At 42.7% G+C, this 15,633-nt stretch overlaps 3 protein-coding genes and 1 long non-coding RNA gene across 6 annotated transcripts in view; 2 read left to right on the top strand and 2 right to left on the bottom strand.

Annotated features, from left to right (window-relative positions):
- LOC310879282 (histone-lysine N-methyltransferase Smyd1-like) overlaps window positions 1-15,633 on the top strand; it is a 294,932-nt gene that overhangs the window by 22,167 nt on the left and 257,132 nt on the right. The gene's annotated exons all lie outside the window — the stretch shown is intronic.
- Window positions 1-15,633, bottom strand: part of LOC310879296 — a 229,250-nt gene that overhangs the window by 4,670 nt on the left and 208,947 nt on the right. The window lies entirely within an intron of this gene.
- Window positions 1-15,633, bottom strand: part of LOC310879277 (kelch-like protein 23) — a 33,021-nt gene that overhangs the window by 834 nt on the left and 16,554 nt on the right. For both annotated transcript variants that reach the window (XM_083793826.1, XM_083793827.1), the window contains 2 exons: window positions 7,308-7,469; window positions 5,457-5,622 (listed from right to left, as the gene is read on the bottom strand). In XM_083793826.1, the coding sequence (XP_083649952.1) occupies window positions 5,457-5,622; window positions 7,308-7,469 (328 nt within the window). The remainder of the gene's footprint in view (window positions 1-5,456; window positions 5,623-7,307; window positions 7,470-15,633) is intronic.
- Window positions 11,127-15,368, top strand: LOC310879569 (zinc finger protein RFP-like; the record flags this gene model as incomplete). The annotated part of the gene is made up of 3 exons (XM_083794344.1): window positions 11,127-11,267; window positions 11,804-12,113; window positions 14,209-15,368. The coding sequence occupies 3 exons, from the start codon at window positions 11,127-11,129 to the stop codon at window positions 15,366-15,368; spliced, it is 1,611 nt and encodes a 536-aa protein (XP_083650470.1).

Genomic DNA, 15,633 nt, shown 5'->3' with positions numbered 1-15,633 from the left:
GGTCTGGTGATACCTGAAGAGAGAGGTAAGGTAAGGTAAGGTACGCTGTAGCGCTCCATGGTCTGGTGATACCTGAAGAGAGAGGTAAGGTAAGCATAGGAGGCCTTAGCTATGTTTCACCAGTTTCAATTGAAACGGGCCTCCACCCTCAGGGGGGCCTCCAAGCTCCAACTGAACGTCAGGCGTCAGTCAACCACTCTCTGCCCTCTCTCTCTCCCTCACTCACTGCCTTGCTCTCTCCCACAATCTTAAATTACACCTATTTTATGTAAATAACATGGTAAAATGTGCAGCATTGGGAGGTAAAGGGGAGACACTTTCATTGTGAAGGGACGACAGGATGAGGAGAGGTGTTGCTAATTGTCGAGAGTAATGGCTGCGTGTGATATTGAACAGTCAAACTATTTGTATCAATATACGGCTGTATCAACCAAATAATGATGGCATAGGTATATGGGGGCCTCAAATTTGGTCTTGAAACGGGCCTCCAGATTCCTAAGGCCGCCCCTGAAGGTAAGGTAAGGTAATTGTATTTATAGAGCGCCTTTCAAAACAGTAGTTACAAGGTGCTGTACAATAAAACAAAAGGAATAAAACAAGAACATCCCAATCAAAAAAAGAAACCAACAACAATGAGATAAGAAATAGAGCAGCAAAGACAGTACCTAGAAATAGATCAAATAGAATAGTACATAGAAATCAACAAAAGTTTGAAGCAAAATGTTTGCGGTACAAATTAGTTTTTAGTAGCTTCTTAAAGGGGCAGGAGTGCAAGGAGCGACCGCTGGAGAACGTTGGTTCACCGACCGGAGCCCCCACCCTTGTCGAATCTGAAGTTGGTGGAGCGATCGGTTGTCGGGTTACGTGGAATTACAGACGTACGTACTGTACATGGTGCATTTATAGATTAATATTATTAGTAGCAACAATGAGAATTTGATTGTGGGTTTAGGTCACCGACAGATAGGGGTACAGAGACCAATAATGAAAATCTTTTGGTTTTAAAGGGACACTTCACCCTTTTTGCAAAAAAATATATGTTAATGACGTTTAGAGGCTTTAGATAACTTTCCTGGGGGTATTTATGTGTGTAATATGTGGTTTTAGTTATTTTAGATTGTAGCAGTGAGCCTGTTGTCTCTGATGTCATGGACACTGGGCTCACTTCCTTCCTGGACTACATGTTGTCTCAGTAAGACAGCTCTCCCCCTATCCGCAAGGAGGAGCAGTGCACCAAAGAATTATGGGAATTGTAGTCCAGGAAGGTAGTGAGACCAGTGTCCATGACATCAGAGACAACAGGCTCACTGCTACAATCTAAAATAACTAAAACCACATATTACACACATAAATACCCCCAGGAAAGTGATCTAAAGCTTCTAAACGTCATTAACATATATTTTTTGCAAAAAGGGTGAAGTGTCCCTTTAAAGGTATATTCAGTGATCTCACTCAAAATACCATAGGTTTAGTTTTTGGCTGGGACCTAAGCCTTTCATCCAATCAGGATAGAGAGCCAAAAACGAAACCTAAGGTTTTTTGACCTCCAGGGGTTAACTGGGGACAGGGAGGAACTCCTTATATGGTCAGCACACTCTATAGTAGAGAGGATTATCACAACAAAACAAAAAAATAAGTGATATTTGAATTAAGTGAAATCACTGAATATACCTTTAATCGAGGAGTTGTCATCTATGAAGTATTCACATGAATGAATTATGGGAGATTTTAACTTGCCAAATATAGATTGGAATCTACTTGATGCAAAGGGAGACGGAGCCACACTAGAAAACACATTTTTGGACTGTGTTCAGAACGCATTGATGTTTCAACATGTAATGGAACCAACAAGGTGGAGAGGGGACGACACACCACATGTATTGGACCTTATACTTACGAACGAGGAGAATATGGTTGAGGATGTTCAGTATTTGGGCCCACTAGGTAAAAGTGACCATTGTGTTTTGTTGTTTAAGGTAAATATGTTGTACAAAAATGAGAAAGAACGAAAAAATAAGAAAGAATTACAACAAGGGAAACTTTGAGGCAGCAATCAGAGAGCTGGAAATATTTAACCGGTGGGAATACTTTTCTGACTATGATGTCAACGCTAATTGGAGACTAGACTACTAAAGCTAAAGTTGAAAGCAATAGAGAATAAATATGTCCCAAATAGCAAGAGCAGGACATGGAATAGGAAGCACACTTTCCCCTTGGACAGTAGCACAAAAATGAAAATAAAAGGAGAAAAACTCTCTTTTGCGAAAAAGGCCATGAAAAGTAAAGATCCAGAGATACAAAAAGATTACCGTAGAGTTAGAAACTGTGTGAGAACGAGAACAAGAAATCTAAGAATTCAATATGATGAAGACTTTGCAAGACAATCTAAACTGAAAACGAAGGTTATTTGGGACTACATTAATAAAAGGACAAAAATTAAAACATCAGTAGGAGAGCTATATGTCAATCAAGACAATAAGAACTCCCCAAAAACAGAGAAGGACTCGGATAAAGCAGAAATACTTTCAGATTATTTTAGCAGTGTATTTGTGATTGAACCTGAAGGGCAAGTTATAGAGCACCGAAGTCCTGACGTAACTCGCTCATCCCGACGATTCCCCTGGTTCACGGAAGTAGTTTCTCTATGGAGAATAACATGGGGTGATCTTAATATCGTCTACTATAAGCGTTGTGGTCCAAAAATAAACAAGCTGTCTCAGCGTTATTGTCAGGGAGGTGTCTCTGTATCGTTTGCAACAGTCAGTCACTCATATATGATACAGTCTGCTTCTAGCGAAAATCTAACTAATTCAGCAGCAGTAACATTAGCGTTTTCTCTCAGTCAGTTGATTCTTCATATCCATGTGAGTGAAGCGGCCGGGATGACATGTTTATTTTTCAAACACAGTTCTTATATGAATCAATCTAAAACTCCTATGGTGATTTCAATGCAACTAAACAAATACATGAACCTGGGGACTGACGCCCTCTACCGAAAGTGACGTCAGACTTCGGTGCTCTATACCTGAACTGCCAAAAGTGGAAGTTCAGCATGCAGAACGGTTTATAATAACTACTGAGGACACAAACAAACTGCTACAGAGCATGAATATTTACAAATCACCCAAAGCCAGATGCAATACACCCTAGGAGAGTAAAAGAACTAGCCTGTGTGATTGCTGAACCAGTAACAATGCTATTTAACAAAACTCTGGAGGGAGCAACTTTACCAAGTGGTTGGAAAGAGGCACAAATCAGTGCAATATTTAAAAAAAGGAAGTAAGGCACTGGGCAGGGAACTACAGACCTGTCAGCCTGACATCTGTTATGTAAAACAATGGAAAAACTAATTAAGACATACATTGTAGATCATATGAAGTCCAACAAGCTCTTTAGTAACAGCCAGTACGGCTTTATGTCTGGAAGATCAACCACACTTCAACTTCTTACGGTTCTAGATAAATGGTCAGCATCCTTAGATAGGAGGACAGTCGGTTGACTGCATTTATATGGATTTCCAAAAAGCTTTTGATAAAGTTCCCCATAAGAGACTAATAGGGTTACCCAATTAGCGGCCCGCGGGCCGAACGTCCCCTTGTGGCCTACGGAAGAATTAAAAAAAAAAGGGGGGTCAGTAGCCTCTGCATGTGAAACTGGGGGTCCTTTTCAAATGGGGTCTTGCCCTGAACATTCATTTCAGGGCAAGACCTCGACCTTGCGCGTGCCGACTCGGCCCCCAGTCTGGTACTGTAGTCAAAATATGGCCCTTGAGGAAAATTAATTGGGGAACCCTACTGTATAGACAACCGAGTTATAGGTTGGGTACAGGACTTTCTCAGTAACAGGAAACAGAAGGTGGTGGGTAATGGAGCCACTTCAGATTGTAAATCAGTGACCTCTGGAGTCCCACAGGGATCTGTATTACTAGGTACTTTTTGTTATTTATATAAACGATCTACCAAGGGAGATACAATCCGATGTCTACCTTTTTGCGGACGACACAGAAATATTTAGAACTATAACCAACGACACGGACACAGCCCAACTCCAAGCAGACCTCCAGAGCACCAGAAATTGGTGTGACAGGTGGTTACTGAAATTAAACCCAGATGAATGTAAACAGCTGCACTTTGGGCTAATTATACAGTTGGAGATCTAGTGATTCATTAAGTAGAGGAAGAAAGATGTATAGGGGTGGTGGTTGATAATTCACTAGAATTTGAAATGCACATCTCTGAAAAAGTAAAAAAGGCAAACTCCATGTTGGCGATAATAAGAAGAACCTTTTTAAATTTACGAAAATAACTATTTATTCCGTTATATAAATCCTTGGTGAGATCACAACTTGAATTTGCAAGCTCAGTCTGGTGCCCCTACTAAATCAAATACATAAATAGAGAAGGTTCAGAGAAGGGCTACTAAACTAATACCAGGGTTGAAAGAAAGGTGATATGAAGAAAGGTTAAGACACTTACAGTTACCAACGTTAGTGTACAGGAGGCACAGAGGGGATATGATCGAGGTCTATAAACTTGTTCACCAGATATATGACTTTACAGCCGAGCCTGTTGTCCATTCTTGGGACAGCAGGTATGAGTTGAGAGGGAATTCTCTTAAACTCTTACCACTAAACTGTCATTCAGAAAAGAGGAAGAATTTCTTTGCACTCAGAGCTGTCAGAGCATGGGATAAACTTCCGGAGGAAGTGGTCCAGGCTCCCTCAGTCAACACTTTTAAGAAAAGACTTGACAAACTTTGGTCAACAAAATATTTTTTGTATAACTATAGAGCGTCGCAGTCCCTCCCCCTTTCAGAACGGCCCAGGAAATGAAAAGCAATGCATTTTGACCATAGCCGTTTCTTTAAGTATTTATTTAAAGACGGTTACGCCGCGGACAAAGCCAACTCGGATCGTGACAAATCATGACAATGAACACAATGTTTTGGGCCGATCAAATAATTTATAAGAAGAAAAACAAAACAAATAGTGTTATGTCTCCTGCCTTTATTTTCTTCTTTCTAATGATTTGATCGGCCCAAAATATTGTGTTCATTGTCATGATTTGTCACGATCCGAGTTGGCGTTTGTCCGCAGCGTAGCCGTCTTTAAATAAATACTTTAAGAAATGCCTATGAGGAAAATGAACGGCGATTTATTTCCCGGGTCTCTCGAGGGGGGCGGGACTCTATAGGGCAGGCGTGTAAGGTCATGGTAAATACGGGACTTGAAAGTGTATTATGTATAAGATATAAGAAAAAAACCAAAGAGGGCGGGTCCACATGAACTTGGTTTGTTTTAAGGTGTAAAATAAAAAGAAAAAAATAATACAAATGTATTTATGTATGCATGTACTTGTGAATTTTATTATGTATTTATGTCTGTTGTGAGTCTGGCGTAGAGGATTTCATCCTGCGCTGGAAACCTTTTCAATAAATAATGATTATTGCTCTAGTACCTGGCCAGGAAGCCCTCCTTGCCTCCCAGGATGTAGATGCTTCCGTCCAGCACGGCCACCCCCGGATGGCAGCGAGGGTTCCTCATGGAGGAACACACGCTCCACACGTTGGTCTGAGGGTCGTAGCGCTCCACGGAGTCCGTGGTCTGGGTGGAGTGCCACCCACCTGCACACACGCACACACACACACACACACACACACACACACACACACACACACACACACACACACACACACACACACACACACACACACACACACACACACACACACACACACACACACACACACACACACACACACACACACACACACACACACACACACACACACACACACACACACACACACACACACACACACACACACACACACCAGTGTTGTTTTCGTCGACTAAAACTAAGACGAAAGAAAATGTTCGTCGACTACCTTTTTTCACTGACTAAAACTAAATAAAAACTAAATAAAAAACGAATCTATGATGACTAAAACTAAGATTAAATATACTGACAATTTCGTCAACAAATAAAAACTAGACTAAAATGTTAGTAAGGGACTAGTGGACAAGAGATCCAGTTTTATGCTGGGTTGCATGCTGAAAATAGCAGATATACAATCTCACAACGCGTCGCAGCGTTATTGACACGTTGTGAGATTGTATATCTGCTATTTTCAGCATGCAACCAAAGTGTAAAATGTCATTACAACGACATCAAGGCGACTAAATCAACTGTAGATTTAGTCGACTAAAATCTTATGACATTTAGTCGACTAAAACTAGACTAAACACTAGAACATTCCAGGTGACTAAAATGTGACTAAAACTAAGTGAAAACTATTCAAGAGACTATGACTAAAACTAAAATAGAAATTTTCTGCCAAAAACAACACTGACACACACACAGCTCTATTTTTGTACTGAGTCTATAGCGACAGTGCTAGTAACGACTGAATGGAACCCAGGTCCTTCTAGCCGTGAGGAGACAGACTAAAAACGCCGGGACAACAACGCTCCACACGTCCCAAACTCTTCTCCCTTCTGGCTCCAAAACTATGGAATGCACTTCCCATCACAGTCAGAACTGCAGCATCACTCCCTAATCTTCCGCCGTAGTCTGAAAACCCACCTTTTCGGACTCCATCATGGCCCATAGCACTTACCCCACCCCCTTAGATAGCACTTTATGTAGACTTAGATAGCATTTTATACAGACTTAGCATGTTACGTAGACAGCACTAGAATTGCATTTTATGTAGTCATAGCACTTTATAGTATATATGAATAGTATAGTATGTATAGTTTATATGTATAGTTTCATTATATAGATACTCCACTGTTACGTTCTTAGCTTACGCATGTTTCATGATAACTACTCTTTTATGTATGTGAAGTATTGCCATGCTTTTTGTTCTTGCTAAATGTAAGTCGCTCTGGATTAGGAGCGTCTGCTAAATGCCTACATTGTAAATTGTAAATTGAATGGAACCCAGGTCCTTCTAGCTGTGAGAGACAGACTGAATGGAAGCGCAAGGATTACTGTCACAATATATAAAGCTATGCGACACTTAAATCACGTACCCTAGCTTTAAGAACAGGTATAAAGTGTATGACGTCATAGATATAGAACAGGTATAATAGTTAGAAGAGGTATCATATATATATATATATATATATATATATATATATATATATACGGAAGGTAGAACAGGTATCATAGATATTCAGTACGTCAGATAGATCAGGTATTAATGGTTTGACGGTGTTACCCATGACGTAGATCTGTCCGTTCAGAGTGGTATCATAGATATACAGCAGATAGATCAGGTATTAATGGTATTGACAGTGTTACCCATGACGTAGATCTTCCCGTTCAGAGTGGTGGCGGCGGCTCCGAAGCGCGCCACGCTCATGGGCGCGAGCTGCGACCAGGCGGGGACGGGCTTCATCCTGGGGTCGCAGCGGTACGCCGACGACACGTCTGTGCGGTAGCCGCTCTCCATCACAGACCCTCCTACAGACACACAGATAGAAGACATAATCACAGACCCTCCTACAGACACACACATAGAAGACATAATCACAGACCCTCCTACAGACACACACAGAGAAGACATAATCACAGACCCTCCTACAGACACACACAGAGAAGACATAATCACAGACCCTCCTACAGACACACACAGAGAAGACATAATCACAGACCCTCCTACAGACACACAGAGAAGACATAATCACAGACCCTCCTACAGACACACACATAGAAGACATAATCACAGACCCTCCTACAGACACACACATAGAAGACATAATCACAGACCCTCCTACAGACACACACATAGAAGACATAATCACAGACCCTCCTACAGACACACAGAGAAGACATAATCACAGACCCTCCTACAGACACACACATAGAAGACATAATCACAGACCCTCCTACAGACACACACAGAGAAGACATAATCACAGACCCTCCTACAGACACACAGAGAAGACATAATCACAGACCCTCCTACAGACACACACATAGAAGACATAATCACAGACCCTCCTACAGACACACACATAGAAGACATAATCACAGACCCTCCTACAGACACACAGAGAAGACATAATCACAGACCCTCCTACAGACACACACATAGAAGACATAATCACAGACCCTCCTACAGACACACACAGAGAAGACATAATCACAGACCCTCCTACAGACACACACATAGAAGACATAATCACAGACCCTCCTACAGACACACACATAGAAGACATAATCACAGACCCTCCTACAGACACACAGAGAAGACATAATCACAGACCCTCCTACAGACACACACAGAGAAGACATAATCACAGACCCTCCTACAGATACACAGAGAAGACATAATCACAGACCCTCCTACAGACACACACATAGAAGACATAATCACAGACCCTCCTACAGACACACACATAGAAGACATAATCACAGACCCTCCTACAGACACACACAGAGAAGACATAATCACAGACCCTCCTACAGACACACACAGAGAAGACATAATCACAGACCCTCCTACAGACACACACATAGAAGACATAATCACAGACCCTCCTACAGACACACACATAGAAGACATAATCACAGACCCTCCTACAGACACACATAGAAGACATAATCACAGACCCTCCTACAGACACACACATAGAAGACATAATCACAGACCCTCCTACAGACACACATAGAAGACATAATCACAGACCCTCCTACAGACACACATAGAAGACATAATCACAGACCCTCCTACAGACACACACATAGAAGACATAATCACAGACCCTCCTACAGATACACAGAGAAGACATAATCACAGACCCTCCTACAGACACACATAGAAGACATAATCACAGACCCTCCTACAGACACACACATAGAAGACATAATCACAGACCCCCCTACAGACACACACATAGAAGACATAATCACAGACCCTCCTACAGACACACATAGAAGACATAATCACAGACCCTCCTACAGACACACACATAGAAGACATAATCACAGACCCCCCTACAGACACACACATAGAAGACATAATCACAGACCCTCCTACAGACACACACAGAGAAGACATAATCACAGACCCTCCTACAGACACACACAGAAGACATAATCACAGACCCTCCTACAGACACACACAGAGAAGACATAATCACAGACCCTCCTACAGACACACACATAGAAGACATAATCACAGACCCTCCTACAGACACACACATAGAAGACATAATCACAGACCCTCCTACAGACACACACATAGAAGACATAATCACAGACCCTCCTACAGACACACACATAGAAGACATAATCACAGACCCTCCTACAGACACACACATAGAAGACATAATCACAGACCCTCCTACAGACACACACACACAGAGAAGACATAAGACGACAGACACGTCTGTACGGTAGCCGCTCTCCATCACAGACCTTCCTACAGACATATCATATCATAGTATTATTATGGCCTGCGATTGTTATTGTTTATTGTATTACCTTATTGTTAATTCCATGTGGTGACAACAGTGAATAAACTGAATACAGTAAAATCCTGAATACTCATTATTTAACCCATTCTGAACGGGCACCCATTTTGGTGTCAGCATCATGTTATGCTTTAGCTATTTGAAAATAGCAGATCTACAAGCTCATATCGCGCCACCGAGTGGCGCGATACGAGCTTGTAGGTCTGCTATTTTTTGAAAAATCGAAGAACGACTGACATTTTTAGAATCTGATCTCAGGTCAGAATGGGTTCATCAGACCAGTGTGTGTCCGGCGGAAACCTCGTATGAATCTGATCTCAGGTCAGAATGGGTTAACTGAACCTGTAAGGAGGGTACATTTGTTACATGTGTAACCCATGACGGTGTTACATGTAGGTAAATCATCCACATGGGGTCATACGTTCTATACCTTTATTAGTGTTATTAAATACACAGCCATGTCTGTATTGTCTACTGTGAAAAGGAGTTCTGTGCGACATTTTGGTGGAACTTATTTCCCATTCCCCGTCTAAAAACAGTTGACCAGCATCACTTTACGTCAGTGGTTCTCCATTCAACATTCTCAGGTCAAGGATCCACAAAGGCCACAGGCCTCTGAAATAAATGCTGAATACACAGCTTCATTTGTACTGTGGTCATTGTTGGATTCGCATACATTTACGTAACACTTAATCAAAGAATCACCTGCACAGAATTTCTCGACAAAAAGTTCATAATGACATTTCTATGGTGAATTTTTATGAAACAAACGCTTTGCAGAATCAAGCCTGCGCTACAGCTGCGGACATTTCAATTTGATCAAATATGGGCTGTCAATGGAGGGTATTGCAGCTCTAGATTCATCCCATTATATATATATAAAAATAAATCATCCCATTATTAAAATAATCTAGTGTTGTAAATTGCGACTAAGTGAAGAGAGAGACAGTACAGTCAGGACAGTACAGTACAGTACAGTACAGTACAGTACAGTACAGTACAGTACAGTACAGTACAGTACAGTACAGTACAGTACAGTACAGTACAGTACAATACAGTACAGTACAGGACAGTACAGTACAGTACAGTACAGTACAGTACAGTACAGTACAGTACAGTACAGTACAGTACAGTACAGTACAGTACAGTACAGTACAGTACAGTACAGTACAGTACAGTACAGTACAGTACAGTACAGAGAGACAGACAGTCAGGACAGTACATTTTATATCCTGAGCCATAAAGCCCAGTCGTGGCCTAGCTTTAGTTTTTAAGGCTACTTTCATCATCTTATGACGTTATATTGTTTTCTACTGGGCACAGAAAGTCTGCACATACTTTGACTGCCCTGTTAGTTATTCATTAACAGGGAATTAAAGTCCAGTCTCTCTCTCTGTGCGTGTGTGTGTGTGTGTGTGTGTGTGTGTGTGTGTGTGTGTGTGTGTGTGTGTGTGTGTGTGTGTGTGTGTGTGAGAGAGAGAGAGAGAACTGATGTCCACTATACATACAAAGTTTCATTGATCCAGTGGTGCCAGAGGGCTTAGCTTCTCAGAGACACACAGAGAGACAAACGAACAGAGCTAAACATTATTATTATTATTATTATAGTTGCATCAATATTTTTTATTTCCAGCGTGAAGAAATGGCGTCTGCCAGCAGTCTCCTGTCTGAAGAGCAGTTCCTGTGTTCTATCTGTCTGGACGTGTTCACTGATCCGATCACGACTCCATGTGGACACAACTACTGCAACAGCTGCATCACACGTTACTGGGACACTAAGGATGTACAACCCAGATTCGGCACAAACAAGGGACTAAATTATTTTCGCTCCTATGCCACCAAAATGTGGAACGCCCTACCAACAGTCATTAAGACATGTGAATCCCTTGACTCCTTCAAAACCGCTCTCAAAGGGCACCTACGGATGGCTGCAATTCGAAACTGGCCTCTGTAAAATCTGAATCCCCCCCACCCCCCCACCCCATTTCCCTCACTGTATATTGTATATTTTCCCAGTGCTTGTATATTTTCCCTTTTTTGCTTCCCATATGATGAATTCCTGTTGTTCTTTAACTACATAGAAATGTCTATTTGTATGTCTCTAAATGGTTGTATGTCTCTAAATGTTTTGATGAATTGAACAATGTGGACCCTGTTGTAAACAAGTGTAATGCTTAATTGGGTCGTCCACTCACAGTTGACAGTCTTTGTATTGAGTTTGTGCTTAAAATGTACTGTAAATTCTACAAACTGTTAATAAATATTTCAATCAATCAATCAATGTGTCGGTGCCCGCTGTGTGACGAACCCTTCAACAAGAGACCAAAGTTCTCCGTTAACAAAGTCTTCTCGGAGATGGCTGATCAGTTGAGGAAGTCAAAGCAGCGGAGACAAACTTTCAGCACAAACCCAGAACCCGCTGAACCAGATGATGTCTCCTGTGACGTCTGTACCGAGACCAAATTCAAAGCCCTGAAGTCCTGCCTGGTGTGTCTGACCTCCTACTGTGACGCTCACCTGGAGCCTCATCACAGAGTCTTGGGGTTAAAACGACACAAACTAATCGACCCCGTGAAGAATCTGGAAGACATTCTGTGTAAGAAACATGACAGACCTCTGGAGCTGTTCTGTAAGACTGACTTTGATTGATTGATTGAAATCTTTATTAACAGTTTGTAGAATTTACAGTACATTTTAAGCACAAACTCAATACAAAGACTGTCAACTGTGAGTGGACGACCCAATTAAGCATTACACTTGTTTACAACAGGGTCCACATTGTTCAATTCATCATAACATTTAAAGACATACAAACATTTAGAGACATACAAATAGACATTTCTCTGTAGGTAAAGAACAGAACAGGAATTCATCATATGGGAAGCAAAAAAGGGAAAAGATACAATATACAGTGAGGGAAAATGGGGTGGGGGGGTGGGGGGGATTCAGATTTTACAGAGGCCAGTTTCGAATTGCAGCCATCCGTAGGTGCCCTTTGAGAGCGGTTTTGAAGGAGTCAAGGGATTCACATGTCTTAACTCTTTCCAGGCCATGTTTGTTTTCATTATATTCCCCTTCTCCTCCAGGCAATGTGGACATTTGACCAATCTGTCAAAGCCCATATATAATATTATGTGAATATGTCCCAATGTCATGAAATAACTCATATGAAAGTGATAAGTCTCATCTTTCCCCCAAAAAAAGAATTATGTTTGTAGCATGTTCCGTTCTTTAACTGTCTTCAAGCAGTTAAAGTAAAAAAAAGTATAAATTTGTTGAATAAATCTTATTTTCACCCCATGAATGAGACTCAAACAGTAACTCCATTTACTCCATCCGGCGGCCCGGTCGCAACGAGATCACCCCCGTCCGAAACTAAATAAAACTAAATAAAATTGCACTTACTAGCCTACTCATTATCCTTTGAACACATTTTCGTTTCGGTCTCATGGGAAGCCAATCACCTTCGTCCCCCGCCGGATGTCCCGCCCCCGCCGGATGTCCCGCTCCCAGCTGATCCGGTGAAATATCTCGTTTTCTTTTTTCTTTTCCTTGCGTGTTGGACTGTTCCTCCTCCTCGTCTGAACTTTCCATCTCTGAATCTCTGATCCAGTCTCTGGATTTGGAAGGGCAACCAGGAAGGCATGCATTGTGGTTTGGCCAGGGCCTGGATTACCTGGCGGCCGCTTGCCAGCTCGTCCACGGCCGCACTTCAGCGGGGACTTCCACGGCTCCACGGCGGCGACCAACAGGCTGCCCGCTGGCTCGCTCGTAGCCTGGCATGAGCGTCTCGCTGGCTCGTTTAGGGGTCCGGCCAGGTTTTTTTGGGGGGGCATTTTAGCCCTGATCGATCGCTGGTGTCTTTGATCTGCTTTTGTCTTGCTATGTGCTGTGGGTCAGTGTGCCCCGCGACGACTCTGGGTCAGACTGGAGTGGAGAATTGTTGCTTTTTTGTGGCTCATGGGAACATTTTTTGGCTCAGCCTGTGTTGTCATGGTGTGATTGAATACTTTAGGGCCTGTCTTTTATCGCAGTGCTACCAAACTTTGTCACAGGGTGGGGGAGAGGGTCTTATAGCGGCTGCAAATATAAAAACAAATCTCGTCCAACCTCGTCCTAGGCGGCATAAAATCAAAAAATAATCTCGTCCGATCTCGCCCTGTGCCCGGAAAGGGTTAATGACTGTTGGTAGGGCGTTCCACATTTTGGTGGCATAGGAGCGAAAAGAATTTAGTCCCTTGTTTGTGCCGAATCTGGGTTGTACATGGTTTGTTGCACTCCCTCTGGTGTTGTGGGTGTGGACTTCGTTTACATTAAGGAAGTATTTAGACAGGTACATGGGTATCTTGGTGGTGTATCGAATCTTGTGGACCAGACCCATTGCAAGATGCTGTACTCTGTCGTCGACCCTAAGCCATCCCAGCCTGTCAAAGTGGGCAGGGGTGAGGTGGGTTCGGGGGGTGAGGCCAAGTAGGAGCCTGACCAGTTTGTTTTGAGAGGTCTGGAGCCTTGTTTTAAGGGCCTTTGAGGTGCTGTGGTACCAAGAGGTGGATGCATAGTCAAAGAAACCTTGTACGAGGGCTCCTGTTAAGGTCTTCAAGGTGTTTTTGCTGACCAGTGAGGAGATCCTGTAAAGGAATCTTGTTCTTTGATTGACTTTTTTGATTACGTTGGTGGCCATTTTATCACTGGAAAGATTGGCCTCCAGGATGGAACCTAGGTAGGTAATTTGATCTTTTCGTGTGACATCATGTGTGTTTGTCAGTTCTGCACTGAGTCAGACCACAAGTCACACCAGTTTGTCTCTCTGGAAGAGGCATATGAAGGAAAGAAGGCTGAGCTGGGAAAGACAGAGGCTGAAGTTCAGCAGATGATCCAGGAGAGACGAGTGAAGATTCAGGCGGTCCAACACTCAGTAGAGCTCAGTAAGAAAGCTGCAGACAGACTGATGGCAGGCAGTGTGCAGGTCTTCACTGCTCTGATCAGCTGTATTGAGAGAAGACAGGCTGAGCTCATTGATGTGATCGAAGAGAAGCAGAAAACAACAGAGAAACAGGCTGAAGGCTTCATCAAAGATCTGCAACAGGAAATCACTGAGTTAGAGAAGAGAAGCTCTGAGCTGCAGCAGCTCTTACACACTGAAGACCACCTCCACCTCCTCCAGAACCTCTCATCCATCAACACCCCTCCACCCACCAAGGACTGGACAAAGGTCAATGTCCCTCAGTCTTCATATGTGGGGAATGTGAGGACAGCTGTGGCTCAGCTGGAGAAGACACTCAGTCAGATGGAGAAGAAGCTGTGTGATGCTGAGCTGAGGAGGATCCAGACATATGCAGTGGATGTAACTCTGGACCCTGATACAGCGTCTACCTATGTCCTGTCTGAGGATGGAAAGTCTTGGAGTCTTGGAAAAGTAAAGAAGAATGTCCCAAACAACAAAGAGAGAGTCTCTACACGTGCCTGTGTTTTAGGAAAACAAAGCTTCTCCTCAGGAAGGTTCTACTATGAGGTTCAGGTTGGAGGGAAGACCAACTGGGAGGTAGGAGTGGTCAGAGAGTCCATCAACAAGAAGGGACTGATCACACTGAGGCCCAACAATGGTTACTGGTCTATAATGTTGAAGATTGGAAACGAGTACTGGGCTAATGCTGGCCCTGCTGTCCACATCCCCGTGAGAGAGGAGCTCCAGAAAGTGGGAGTGTTTGTGGATTATGAGGAGGGTCTGGTCTCCTTTTATGATGTGGAGACCAGAGTTCACCTCTACTCTTACACTGGCTGCTCCTTCACTGAGAAACTATATCCATTCATCAGTTCATATCATAATAATGACGGTAGAAACTCTGCTCCTCTGATCATCTCTCCTGTCAATCCTACAGATTAGACCAATCCTCAGCTTGACATGAAAACAATTTCATTTAAGAAACAAATGTTTATTATAGAAGGGTTCATTAACAGGTCTATTGTCGTAATGCTTAACTTTACATTTTTGTTCATTAATGTGCAGGATTAATATCGGATTAACACACACATAGAAGACATAAGACGACACGTCTGTGCGGTAGCCGCTCTCCATCACAGACCCTCCTATACAGACAGACAACAGGTGGTGGAAAGATTCATTGTGGTATTGATTAATAATAATGTAG

Source organism: Protomyctophum parallelum, assembly GCF_964188405.1.
Source record: "Protomyctophum parallelum genome assembly, chromosome: 21".
Classification (NCBI taxonomy): domain Eukaryota; kingdom Metazoa; phylum Chordata; class Actinopteri; order Myctophiformes; family Myctophidae; genus Protomyctophum; species Protomyctophum parallelum.
Note: the sequence above shows the minus strand (reverse complement) of the source record. Positions and strands in the feature narration are given on the sequence as shown.